Source organism: Camelus dromedarius, chromosome 9 (genome assembly GCF_036321535.1).
Source record: "Camelus dromedarius isolate mCamDro1 chromosome 9, mCamDro1.pat, whole genome shotgun sequence".
In the NCBI taxonomy this organism is placed as follows: Eukaryota; Metazoa; Chordata; class Mammalia; order Artiodactyla; family Camelidae; genus Camelus; species Camelus dromedarius.
The window spans coordinates 60,488,631-60,501,163 of record NC_087444.1 but is presented as its reverse complement, the minus strand read 5'-3'; the positions used below and the strand labels follow the sequence as shown (position 1 = coordinate 60,501,163).

Genomic DNA, 12,533 nt, shown 5'->3' with positions numbered 1-12,533 from the left:
GGCTTTCCTAGCACGTTAGACCTTGGGAAGAGCTGCAGTCTCGTTTGGCCTTCAGCCTACCTTCCCCTGGAGCCTAACGCACTCAGGAATGAGCACACTCTGTAGTCTGAAGTGCCTTACACCGGAGCAACCATTAATAAACGCCCCTGGGCCCAGCATTCTGCTGTTGTGGCCTGCCCCAGTTTTCTAAACCCCGAACGGGCCCTATGTTACTCGGCGACTTCACCACTCATTCCTCTTCAACTTTCTTGGAAGAGCAAAGTAAACCTCAGGTCAGAGTTCGATGGCAGCCATCACTTAAAGTGACGTGTCAAAGATGAAGGGTACCCCTGACTCGTAAGACACGGTGCCTGCTGGCAGCTTCCACAGAGCGGAAGTAAAGGCAGACCCAGGCGCAGCCTCGGGCCTCCCCTTCCATCCTGGCTGTGCTGCAGAAATCTTTCTGTAGCCTGTTCATGCCCACATGCATATTTTACTATTACATAAACAATGGATTCAACATAGAACATTCCAAAAACACGGAAAAAGAAAGAAAAAAAAACCAAATAATCCCACTATTTAATAAAAAATCAGTTAATCCCAGTATTCAAGTCAATGTGTTAATCCTGAAGTTTTCCGCCAAACTTTTCTCTCCATGGGAGAGACACAAAAACAAGGGCACCTATAAAGACAGACCCCTGGCCCCCCGACCACTGTGCCCAGTACAGTGTACTTCTTCCCAGATGGTAAACTGTCCTTAATTCTGATTTAAACTGGCTGGAGGTGGTCTGTAACCAGAACTGGCCTGATCATCTCTTTCCTGAACAATGGGCATTCGTTCAGGGTGCTTCCAATTCTCAGCTGTCATAAACAATCTCTTTAGGCAGCAGGAGCTCACAGGTCAATTGTTCCCTTTGCTTTGAACTTCTTTGCAGATCGCTCGCTTGACCGCAGCTGGAATTTGCTCCCATAAATGTAGGACACAAAGCCATCGACCTCCACAGTGAACACACAGTTTAGCTTGGGGATAACTGAGAAAAAAAGCAGGAGAAAAAGGATGAGGAAAAGAATCCTGGTAGTAAGTTCACTTTTATGAAGAATATTATTCCTAAGATGTTCATACCAGAACATATGAAAAGCTAATGGGAAATGGGGGAACCCACAGAGGTAACACACCAGGATTACAGGGGGCTATTCTGCCAAGAAAGCCAATTTAGTCACGTTTTACATATAACTCAACACCTAATTTTCAGGGTCAAAGGCTCTGAACCAAACTCCCACAACCAGAAACTCTCAGAAAAACTGCCAAAAACAGGTCTTACCACATAACTTTCAGATGACGCACAGCTTTATGCTTATTGGGGAAACTTGTATACCACTTTCTGAGGTTTAAAATGAGAGCAGAATATATAGGGAAATGGAAGAAAGCAGCAAGAAAACCAAGCTCAAAACTTACAGGAAGAAAAACCTCAGTGTGGTTTTGAAATTGGGGGTGTGGAAACCCCGACAGACCGGCTGCCCGCCCAGCCAGCACAGTGAGCCCCAGCACACCAGGCTGGTGGGTCCGCGCTTGCTTCCCTGGAACCCGCGTCACCACCAAGGGTGCGGCTCCTCAAACTCCAGGGGCAGGGGCTACCTTAGCTTCCTCCCTGGTATCTGGCTACACCCAATGGGAGGCAGCAGCCTTTGGGCAGGGGAAGGGTCCCAGTCTGGGCAACAGACCCAGGTGTCTGGAAGCCCAGACAAGCAAACCTTCCTTCCTCTGATCTTATCTGCTCCAGGCTGCTGGCTGGGCTCACCAGAGCCTCAGGGAGAGCCCTGGGTGCTGGGCTGGCCTCTGCAGGCCTGGGACATAAGATCGGCAGGTACCTACAATCTGTGCTGACTTGAGAGGCCAGACCGACCCTGAGAACCAGGAGCAAAGGGCTGACAAATCAGCCGGGGTGCCGCAGCCCCAGGCACCTTCAGAGATCCAGTTCCGTACCTTTCAGGCGGTCTTCTTTAGTGATAATTTTGAAAACGTGCTTTGTTTCCTGTAGAAGGATTCCTGTAACGCCCACGTAAGAGGGGCATTTGGATTTTGTGACTGCAAAGGAAAAAGGTTGTTCAGGGCTCAGGCCTCTGCAGTGTTGAGGGAGCCACAGGCAGTCAGGCCTTCGGGAGCTGGGGGTCCTGGTCCCAACCCTGAGCCAGCAGAGGAAGAAAGAGCGCCCAGAGGGGCAGGGGGAGGCGGAGGATCCTCAGCTGGGCAGGGGCTAAGTGGAATGAGCATCCAGGCGTCTCAATCCCTTGCGGGTGGCTTTGTAGCCTCCGGGCTGCTCTGATAAGGTGTCCTTTGGAGGGCCTGCAGCCAGAGGGGCCCTGGCAGGATAGTGGAGCCAAGAGGTCACATGTGCATCCAGCACCACCAAGGCCCACAGTCAGGTTGCCCTGGCAAGGCCAGGTCTCATTTATGGGACCTGAATAAACATGTCTTCCCACAACCTCCTGAATGGTGGCAAGAATGGCATCCCACTACAGACCACCCAGCAGTTAGCTGCCACCACAGGCAGCAGGCCCTCGCCTCCCCCGACCCATGTTGCAAAGCAGGCAACACACATTCACAGAACCCCTGACATGTGCCTGGCACTGTCCTAGGGAGGTGAACAAGACAGTCTTGGGTTCTGCTCTCATGGACCTGCTGTTCTAATAGGGGGAGGGGTACTGTGTACCAAACCAGACAACTGTATTTTCTGATAGTGATGAGTGTTATGAAAAAAGGACAGGGTATAGGGGTGGGGGCAGGGTCACCTTTAGTGGTGGCAGGCCCCTGGGAAGTGACATCTGAGTAGGGACCTGGGTAACAAGAGTCAGTCTGTGAGCACACAGAACACTCTGGGCAGAAGGAAGAAGCAAAGGGCCTGAGGCAGGGCCAGGTCTGGTGAGAAGCAGAAAGCTGCCATTGTGATTAGACCTGGTGCCCAGGGAGGCTGGACAGGGCATTTGGACCACAGTAAGGAGGCAGAAAGGACACAGCTTGATTTGCTATAAAACTTGCACTCCAGCCGCCCGGTCAGGGGAGGGGCAGTGTGTCAGAGGCAGAGGGTCAGGCAGCTTTGCTGTAACCCAGGGGAGGCGGTGGCGCCTTAGGTTTGGGTGTTAGGGCACGCTGATGGGCTGGAGGTGGGCCTTGGCCTGAGCAAGCAGGGTAAACAGCGGCAGGACTATCAGTGGCGCTCGGGGGCGCTGCCAGTAGTGATTCCTGGTGGGGACTGAGATGGGGAAGACCCGGGGAGGCGCTGATCAGCCGAGGGGCCCAGAGCCCTGTTCTGGGTATGTAAATTTTGCAGTTCCTGCTGCACGTCCAGCACTGTGTGTCCAGTGGACAGCTGGATTCAGGAGTTCAAGGGAAAGGTCTGTGCTGGAGATGACAACTTGGGAACTGTCGGCCCACAGCTGACATTTAAAAACCACGGGACTGTTCAAGATACCAGGCTGTGGGGAGTGCCATCAGCTGCTGTGCCCTTTGGGATACCGGCAGGGTCTCTGTGTGGAGAAGGTGCACCGAGAACACTGAGAGTGTCCAACAAGTGGCCAGCACTGGCCAAGACAGCTACAGTCACCTCCCACCCTCAGTGCTGGCGACGTGGGGACGTCCGCATGGCAAGGAACGTGTCTAATACCATGACACAGTGCTATGTTGGCCCGAGTGATGGCCTGGGCATCCAGATGACGTGCTTTGAGAAAAATTACCTGAGACAATAGCGCCGTGAAGATCTGCCTTTAAGAGCTTGGCCTGAATCATCTGTGGCTGCCTACGACGTAAACAGAAGCCCTTAAAGCGTACCACAAGAAAGAATTCTGAAAGCAGCGAACAGGTCTACCAACTCCTGCAGCCAGGCGATGCTGACAGCAGGCTCTGAAGGCAGCATTTACAACGACCCTAAGACCTGGGCTCTACCTCCAAAGGGCAAGGCTTTAGAATTGCAACTCACGTGTCTGGTTTGAGACCATTGCACAGATCCCGGATGTACTGTTTCCAGAGTTCATGCAGAGGGAGAAAAAGACTGTACCTGTGGCAAAGTCAGAAAGAGGTAAAAAGTTGGGCAATGTGAGCTTGGGATTGTAACATCCAAAGAGTTATGCCAAGGATCATGACCCAGATCACTGGGGCCTGGGCGCAAATCCTAGTTCTACTCTGGATAACCTCCCTAAAATCCAGTACTTTCACCTCTCAAACCTCAGTTTCCTCTCTGGTAGAAACCTCTCAAGGCTTTTTTGCTAATGAGAAGAGGAAGGCGTTGCCTCTCTTCCCCCTTCATCCTTCCTGCTGGCTAGATGCGGCCGTGACAGCTGGAGCTCAAGCTGACATCTGAGACCACGAAGCAACATCTAAAGAGGGTGGGCAGCAAGGATGCCCCCAAGGCTACACTCTTGGTGTTCTGATGGCCATGGAACTGCCTGCCACACCAGCCCAGGCTGGCATTCATCTGGATTTCTTTTCCTAAGACAGAAATAAACTTCAGTCTCGTTTAGGCCACTGCTATTTTGAGGTTTTCTGTTACAGTAAGCTGAACCCAGTAAGCCCTCAGTAAACAGGAGCTGCTGGTTGTCATAAGTCCCTGTGCAAGGTGACAAGTCTGTCTGGAGGGTGAGTGAGAAATAGTGGGGTGAAGGGGAGGGTCAGGTAAGAGGACCCCAAAGGGGCCTCCCTAGTGCTCTGTCAGGAATCCATTCAACAAAGCTACTGGTTAGAGAAATGAGAGCCTCCAGCTCAACCCAAAGTGGACTCTGTCAGTGGGGACAAGAGTGAGGAACACTCGGGGCAGGCAGCAGTCCCTGCCTCCTCCCAAAGCCCAGCTGATTTTGTGAGAGGGGCCATGAACAAAGTGACAGACTCCATCTTGTGGGATGTGGGAGGCTATTTGGCTACAGACCTTGAAGAAAATCCTAGGAACAGTCCTAAGACATGCAAATGCTGAACTGTGGCCAGGGAGGGATGGAGCATCAGCTGGAGGGAGGAACACGTCCTCCCACAGAGAGTGATGTGTCTCTTTCAGAACCTTCTGAAACACGTGGGCAGTGCGTTCTTTGGAAATAAAACCCCAATGGGTGATTGTGTCTATTGCTAGTAAAGGCTACAAAGAGATACATATTAAGAAATGTCAGTTCCTCTTTTTTCTAAGAAAACTGAAAGACAAATAGCCTGTTGCCATGGGCAACAGACCCACTTATGGAACAGGTCTCATTTCTTAAGGCTAGGACACAAGCCCAGCAGAAAAGCCAAACCCACTTTGAATTGTTAAAGGAAGGCTGCCCCCTTGCGGCAGAAGTGGGAGAGGCTCTCTTAGCTTAAGTGGAGCCCAGGCTACCTAGACTTCCAAGTCCACACTCAGTGCTAGGAAGATCAAGCTGCTGGGGTGGAAAGGCAGGAGAGGCCTGGCATACCTCTGCTGCTCTGGTTTAATGTCAAAGAGCCGCAGCTCCCTCCGCTGCTTAGCAGAGAGGCCTTTGGATTTCTTTTTCTTTTCCTTCCGCTTCCGATGAGTGAAGTACTCCAGAACAACAGCCTTGCGTTGCAGGTGGTCCTCCTGGGCTTGCTGGCTCATGCGGGGCATGCTCCGCTTCAGGAAGGCCCTCACGAAGGCCTCGGCCCGCTGGGTTCCTGGGTGCTGCATGGGGATAAGATGGTGTGGTGCTCACTGCCCTGGTTGGGCTACCCAGGACCCCAGGGCCACCCCCCTCCACCACCGCAACAGCAGTTGCACTGCCTTTGCAGACCCACCCATCGACCCACTGAGGATCACCCAGCCTCTCATCTGCCAAGTGTTTGCTACCCATAGCTGGCCAGATATGAAAGTCACGTGCAAATGCCAATTTGTGACTGCCATGTCAACCTCCAACTTCCTACCTCACTTCTCTGAGGTTACTCTGATGACAAAAAATAAATAACACCATTATATTTGGAAGAAAAGACTTCTCTCATCCTTGGCAGGAAGGAAAGCTTGAGAAATGTATGAAAACAGTATTTAAACAGTCATGATCAGAGGAAGGCAAGCTCACAACAGAACCAAGCCATGGACTCAACAGAAATGACCCTAATACTAGTAAAATCGGCATAACCAAGTACTCCCGGTGGGCCCAGCCGCAGCAGGAAGGGATTTTGACACACTGCGATACTTTTTACTTGAGTACTGTGGTGGACGCCACATGGCTACTCTCCAAGTCTGCTCTGGAATCACTTGGGGAAAGAAACTGTCGGCGTATCTTAGCCCCACGTGTTCACTCTTTTCCACACAGAGCGGAGCGTCATATGACTGTGACTGAGCAGCTGCTCTGAGAGGACTTCCTGGCAAAGTAACTGTCAAAATTGTGTGTAATTCTTCAAAAAAACCTCCAAGCATCCTGTCTGTCAAGCTGGAGTTCCACCAGCCTAGTCCTCACTCAGGTGTCTCTGCCTTCATGCCTGCCACAGCCCCAGGGAGCACTGTCTACTGAGGTCCCCCCTCTTGGCTGGGCCATTTCCTGAATCTCTGTTGCACTAACCAGTCTGCAAACACCTTGAGGCTAATGTGTCAACAGTAATCAAGCTCTCCCTTCATGGGGGAGAATCGGGCACAGTGGCGGGTGGGAGGTAGGGATGAAGATAACACACAGTCTTCAAGTAGCCATGGACAGAAGGGCAGTCAGCTTCAGCTTTGTACTTTTAGTTGCATCACTATTATTACTGTAAAAGGATAATTATTTGATTCTTTAAATACCTAAGTGGACCATTTAAATACCCATCTTTATTTATATATATTCAGTTTTATATATATATATATATGTATATATATATGTGTGTGTGTGTATGCTGTATACAAGAAACTAATACAACATTGTAAATCAACTATACTTCAATTTAAAAAAAGGGGGAAAATACCCATCTTTCATAGAGAAGCCAAATAAAGGTATATTAGTATTTCAAAATATTAATTTCAAAGTAACTCCTTCATTATGAGTCACCAGTGAAGCTTTTTCTAAACTCATAAAGTATGTTTCTACCGTCTAGATCTAATCCAGAAATTACACTTATGCAATATGATCTGCGTGCTCTCTTCAGGAGTGAAGGGGGCACTATAACAAGGTCAAATGACAGTGCTTGCCATGGCAGGTTTCAGGTGGGTATAGTCTGGTGTCCCCTACACAGTGGGAGATGACACAGATCAAGAAGTCCCAGTTAACCAAACTTGACTCTGGTATAATGGGAAAGAAGGCCAGCAGAACAACAGACCTTGATTAAGCCTAACACATCTGCTGGAAATGTGAGGGGTAAAACGTGGGAGAGGACATCTAAAACAACACTAAAGGTTTAGAAGTCACTGAGTCATCTCTGTCATCACCTCTGTTGCCCCCGACCTCCTGCCAAGCACTGTACCTGAACATCCAACTCTTTCGCCTCTTTCTGAGAAAAGGCATGGTAGATCACACCTGGGGGATTAAAGAAAAAAAAAACAAAACAAGAAATGATCATTCCTGTTGGCTATGACTATAAGGTCTAAAATGTTTATAACTATGAAAATAATGACGCTCATTCAGAGATAGAAGAAGATGGGGTTAGGACAAAGAGCACAACCTCAAAGCCTTCTTGGATGCCCCTTGTCCCACCCTTCAGCCCCACCACCCTCGAAGTTCCAGTGGTGTGCTCTAAAATAGTGCTTCTCAAACGCTAATGTGTATCAGAAGCTCTGGGACCTTATTAAAATGTAGGTTCTTGGGACCCACACTCAGATCCTGCATTTCTAACAAGTTCTCAGATGCTACTGCATCTCAGGAGACACTGCCCGGAGTTGCACTGGTTTAAAATACTATGGTTAGGAGCCTGAGCAGTTGATCTAAAAGTCTAATGATGTAACTTATTTAAAAGTTATGTGGCGGGGCTTTCCAGGATGAAGACGGTCAGAACCATTACAATTTTTTGACTGTTAGATGTCTAAAAACAGACCTTCTCACATTTTAGTATCTATGAAACTGAGATGTATCATACAGTTGATGGTGTCCTAAACTGATAAAATACGGCAGATCTTTCTTCAAGCTCAAAATATGTATTACTCAATGTGGTTTCAACCTGTAAAAACTTTCATACTCCTATTTCTTAATTTGTCTTAAGAAGAAAACCACAGCACTGGAACAGAGCATGGGTGTGAATGGGATAAGAATGACACAAAGGCTTGGTTCAAGGGCCAAAAGACTGGAAATTCTGATTCACACTGCATTCTGTAAATTCCACCCCAGTTCCACTGTGCTTCCCTGAGTACATCTGAACAAGCAAACCAAAGTGGTTACAAGTTTTATATACAGAGTCTGGTTCTCCCGCAAATGGAAGATAGGGATTAAAACTTGTCGGTAGAGAGCAACTTGCAGGGCCTGGGACCCCAGAAATGACTTTGCACTGGTTACAGGTGCCTAGCATTAGACCTGGTAGTCTTTTTTTTTTTTTTTTTCTGTAACGATAGACATCTAACAGTTACTGAGTACTGGTTACTTGCCATGCCCCTGATTAAAAGCTACATATATTTTATCACATTATACTTTCTCAAGCATCCTTTAAAGTAGTTATTATTCCTATTATGCACTGAGAAAACTGAAGTTCAGATACGCTGAGATACTTAACTTGATCACACAGGTAGGGAGTGGCAGAGGTGGAATTCAAAATCCAATTTTAACGGTGTCACTCCCTTGCTTCTAACTGTACTGGGTGCTTGCTCCCCTTCTGTGGCACATCTCTCCTCTGCTCAGCTCCCAAAGCCTTGGGTTAGTGATATTACTCCCCAGCACGCTTCCTGTGCTTTACATCAGTAGGGTTGTTCACACACAGCATGCTGGGCAGGTACCATTATCAGTACCTTACAAAATTGGAAACCGGATTGCAGAGAGGGCCAGGGCCTTGGCCACGCCACCCAGGGAGGTAGTGGCCAAGTCGGGCTAAGGCCTTGGGCCCTTCTCTAGCACCACTGAGCAGCCCCCTGAGAGAATCTGCCTGGGGCCAACTCTGACATCAATCCCTAGCTCCAAGACTGAGTCAGGCCAACTGGGACTCCGGGCCTCAGTTTCACTTATGTAAGGCAGGGCAATTCCCACAGCAGTTCCGTTCGGACTCCGCAGCGACCCTTTTCACCCACCAACACCTACATCTAGTCTCCGACTCTCTACATCCACCCCTCTCCAATTTCGTGGCCCTCAACCCTGCTTACTCTTCATTCTCGGACTGCTTCCGGTGCGCTCTGCTGACGTCTCCTTCAGGCGTCGCTCACTCCTCTCTACTTTCTCCAGCAGCCCTCGATCACCAGAGCCTGTCCCGTCAGAGCTGGCGGTGGAGAGTTTCCTGTGCCCAAGGTCGCCCAATAGGCTAAGTCGACAGACAGACACGGTCCCACCAGCAGCTGGAGTCGCAGACTCCCAGCTCGTGGATGGCGCCGCCCGTGACGTCACCGGCGCGCGCCGACCTACGGTGGCGCATGCGCCACGGGGCGGACTCCGCTGCTTGGCTGAGCACGGCGGTTCTGGCGGGGCTATCTGCTTGGTGCGGCTGTCTCAGTTTGTGTGTTTCGTAGGCGGGGGAAGGCCAGAAGCTGTAGGATTGGAGTTGGGGAGTATGGAATGCTTGTGAAGTTCTGGAATAGGGCGAGGCGAGCCGACGACTTGACGCGAGGGAGGCTGGGGACCAGGGGAGGGTGGAAATGGGACGGGGGGGGGGGGTGGTGGTGGAAATGAGGTCTCTGGGGTTTCTAATCAGTGCTCTCTACAGATCAGCCGAGGCACTGAAGTTGGGATAGGAGGCTTACATTCTTGCTTTGTCTCTGCTGAGCTAGCTAGCTGTGTGACCTCGCTTAAGGCACGTCCCGTCTCAGGGCCTCAGCTTTTCCCGTGTACTGTGAATGGGTTTGGGGTTGATGGTCTGTGAGTCTTCTCGAAACCCGTAATATTAGTTCCTGTCAATAAGGTAAAAGGCAAGGAACTGATTCTCATTCCCCTGGGGAAGGGTTCAAGTAGTGTGCCTGGAAGGCCTGGTGGAGACCTCTTAGAAGCTACGGGGGTCCTGCGCAGAACTGCAGCCTTAGCTTTTGCCGAGTGCTGGGCCTCGGCTGGGAGCCGCTCAAGAGAGAAAAGCAACGTGGTTTTTGTAGTAGTTCTCAACTTTCAGTATGAAATAGCCTCCTTTTAAAGGAAAAACATTTCTCTGGGAACTCTGGGAGTATGTCCACGCATCCTGGTTTGAGAAACATTGGTTTAAGTTTTTTTGGGTGATGACTTGTGCCATTTTGATCGTAAACATATGACTGCAGGCCCTGAAATTGAGTGACTTGTCAAGCGTTTGCTTTGTATGTATACTACCATCAAAATAGACACACAGAATTGCACTGGCAGATGCCTGGAAACACTTGGGAGGCTATGGGACTAAGTTTGAGAATCTGCTCTTGGGGATCCATACTATGTGAACTACCAAATGCATATTTTAAAATGGTGTAAAACAGCAGAAGACAGCAAGAGTCAATTTCAGTGCAGTACTCAAGGGGGCCCTTTTGTGCAGGACCTTTGTGATTATGGGGATAAGGGAGAAGGCAGACCTCCGTTCTGAGAGCTCTTTTACAGTTTTTAGGACTCTTAACTCCAATTGACCCCTTCTTGAGTAGCCAAGGCAGCCCTGGATGACTGCCAGTCTTCCCTAGAATTCCGTGATTGTGGTGGGGTGAGCACTCCCAGAGCTGCAGTTTCTCCATAGTTCCCTGATCACTAGATCTTTTTAAAAGACAAACAAGCCACTTTATTATCCTCAGGAAATACTTGTCTATGTATGCAGAGAGATACCTGTCTTCATAGGTATTAGTATTGTGATTGTCTTTTAGCAGAGGTTCCAAAATTACTTGAAAATAGTGGATTAAACAAACTATGTGCTAATTAATTAGGTTAATTAAATGCATGAAAATCACAGGGTAAGCTTCAAAAATTCATATTCCTTGCCATCCCTGGAGATAGGTGTATTTTTAAAGAATGTTCCCAAGTGATTTTGTTGAGGATTAATTAAGTTTGGGAACTATATAGTATGGTACATATATATAACATATAACGGAATACCAAGCAGTCATTAAACAAATTACATACAATTTTTAAAAAGGTAGCAAAATATTACTGTATAAAACCAAATAGTATATACACAAATGGATCGGAAAGAATTACAATAATATGCTGAAGGTTTCTGTAGCTGTGTAAGTGAACTTATGAGAGATTCTTTTTTCTTTTTGTCTATTTTCTATATTTTAGTCAGTGAAAATAAGACTTAAAAATTTTTTAATAGCTGGCAATGATAAGCTTTCAAACATGGATACTCATGTTTTCCCACTAGTGACCTTGTGAAAGTTCCATGAGAAGTCAAGATTTGTTAGCATCATTGCAGGTGACTTCCCCTTACCCCTGAACAACTTATTGTGAAAAACTTCAAATATACAGAAAAGTGGAAAGAATTCTATAGTGAACACCCGTATGCTTTTAGATTGTAGGATTAACATATGCTTCATTTTTACAGGTTTCTTTTGCTTTAAGACGTTCAGGCTGTTAGGTTGAGTACTCAAGAAAAGTTTCATATATAAGCTGAAAGATTAAGCCTCAATAAATAAGTGCATAGTTATGAAAATTAGGACCCTCTTTATAAATAAACACAACTAAATCCACAGAGGTCATTTATCTAATAGCCTCTGACGATACAGTGGAAAAATATTATTTCTGCACTCCTTTTTTTCCACTTTTGGATTAAAGAAAACATTATTCATAGTAGATTTTTCTGCTGTTCTTTTAGGTGCGAGAAAAGGTAATAATCCCGAAGAAATGCTAACACATCTGCAATGAGAACGTGGAAGGCTTTGTTTTCAGTGAAAGTTGTAATCCTCCAAGTTAAAAAAAAGTGTGTTATTTTAATTACTCAGCCATAAAAAAGAATGAAGTACTGCCATTTGCAGCAACATGGATAGACCTAGAGATTATATTAAATGAAGTAAGTCAGACAAAGCAAGACATCATATTATATCACTTATGTGTGGGATCTAAAAAAGATACAAATTTTATTTAGAAACCAGAAATAGACTCAGACATAGAAAACAAACTATGGTTAACAAAGGGGAAAGGAGGGGAGGAATAAATTAGTTTGGGAGAGGAAGGGAGGGATAAATTAGGAATTTGGGATTAACAGATACACGGTACTACATTTAAAGTAGACAACAGAGACCTACCATAGAGCACAGGAAACTATATTCAATTTCTTGTAATAAGCTATAAGGGAAAAGAATCTGAAAATATATGTATATATCTATGTATATGTATAACTGAATCACTTTGCTGTACACCTGAAACTAGCATCATAAATCAAGTACATTTTTATAAAAATTTTTCAAGTATGTTATTTTATATATTGTATATATATATATGTGTATACATGTGTGTCTATGTATGCAAATTTTTCTTTTGTGTCTTTTAAATGATTAAACCTGGTGTATTCGAGAAGGATGAGGTTTGTCTGCTGCTTTTCTAAAACAGGATGGCCT

General features: G+C 47.1%; 1 protein-coding gene across 2 annotated transcripts; it reads right to left on the bottom strand.

Moving 5' to 3' along the window:
• Positions 1-452: 452 nt before the first annotated feature.
• Positions 453-9,423, bottom strand: POP4 (POP4 homolog, ribonuclease P/MRP subunit). Of its 2 annotated transcripts, XM_010989207.3 has the most exons (7): positions 9,192-9,423; positions 7,376-7,428; positions 5,407-5,630; positions 3,954-4,031; positions 3,712-3,773; positions 1,964-2,065; positions 453-1,010 (listed from the first exon to the last, which is right to left on the bottom strand). In XM_010989207.3, the coding sequence occupies exons 1-7, from the start codon at positions 9,196-9,198 to the stop codon at positions 874-876; spliced, it is 663 nt and encodes a 220-aa protein (XP_010987509.2). In that variant the 5' UTR covers positions 9,199-9,423; the 3' UTR covers positions 453-873. The 2 variants fall into 2 exon arrangements, with proteins under 2 accessions (XP_010987509.2, XP_010987510.2); XM_010989208.3 differs by lacking the exon at positions 1,964-2,065.
• Between the last annotated feature and the right edge of the window lie 3,110 nt (positions 9,424-12,533).

Coding starts and splice junctions, on each gene's coding strand:
- POP4 (XM_010989207.3), bottom strand. Junction 5,631..7,375: donor CGAAAGAGTTGGATGTTCAG/GTACAGTGCTTG, acceptor ATCCCCATGCAG/CACCCAGGAACCCAGCGGGC. Junction 3,774..3,953: donor AATGGTCTCAAACCAGACAC/GTGAGTTGCAAT, acceptor TTTACGTCGTAG/GCAGCCACAGATGATTCAGG.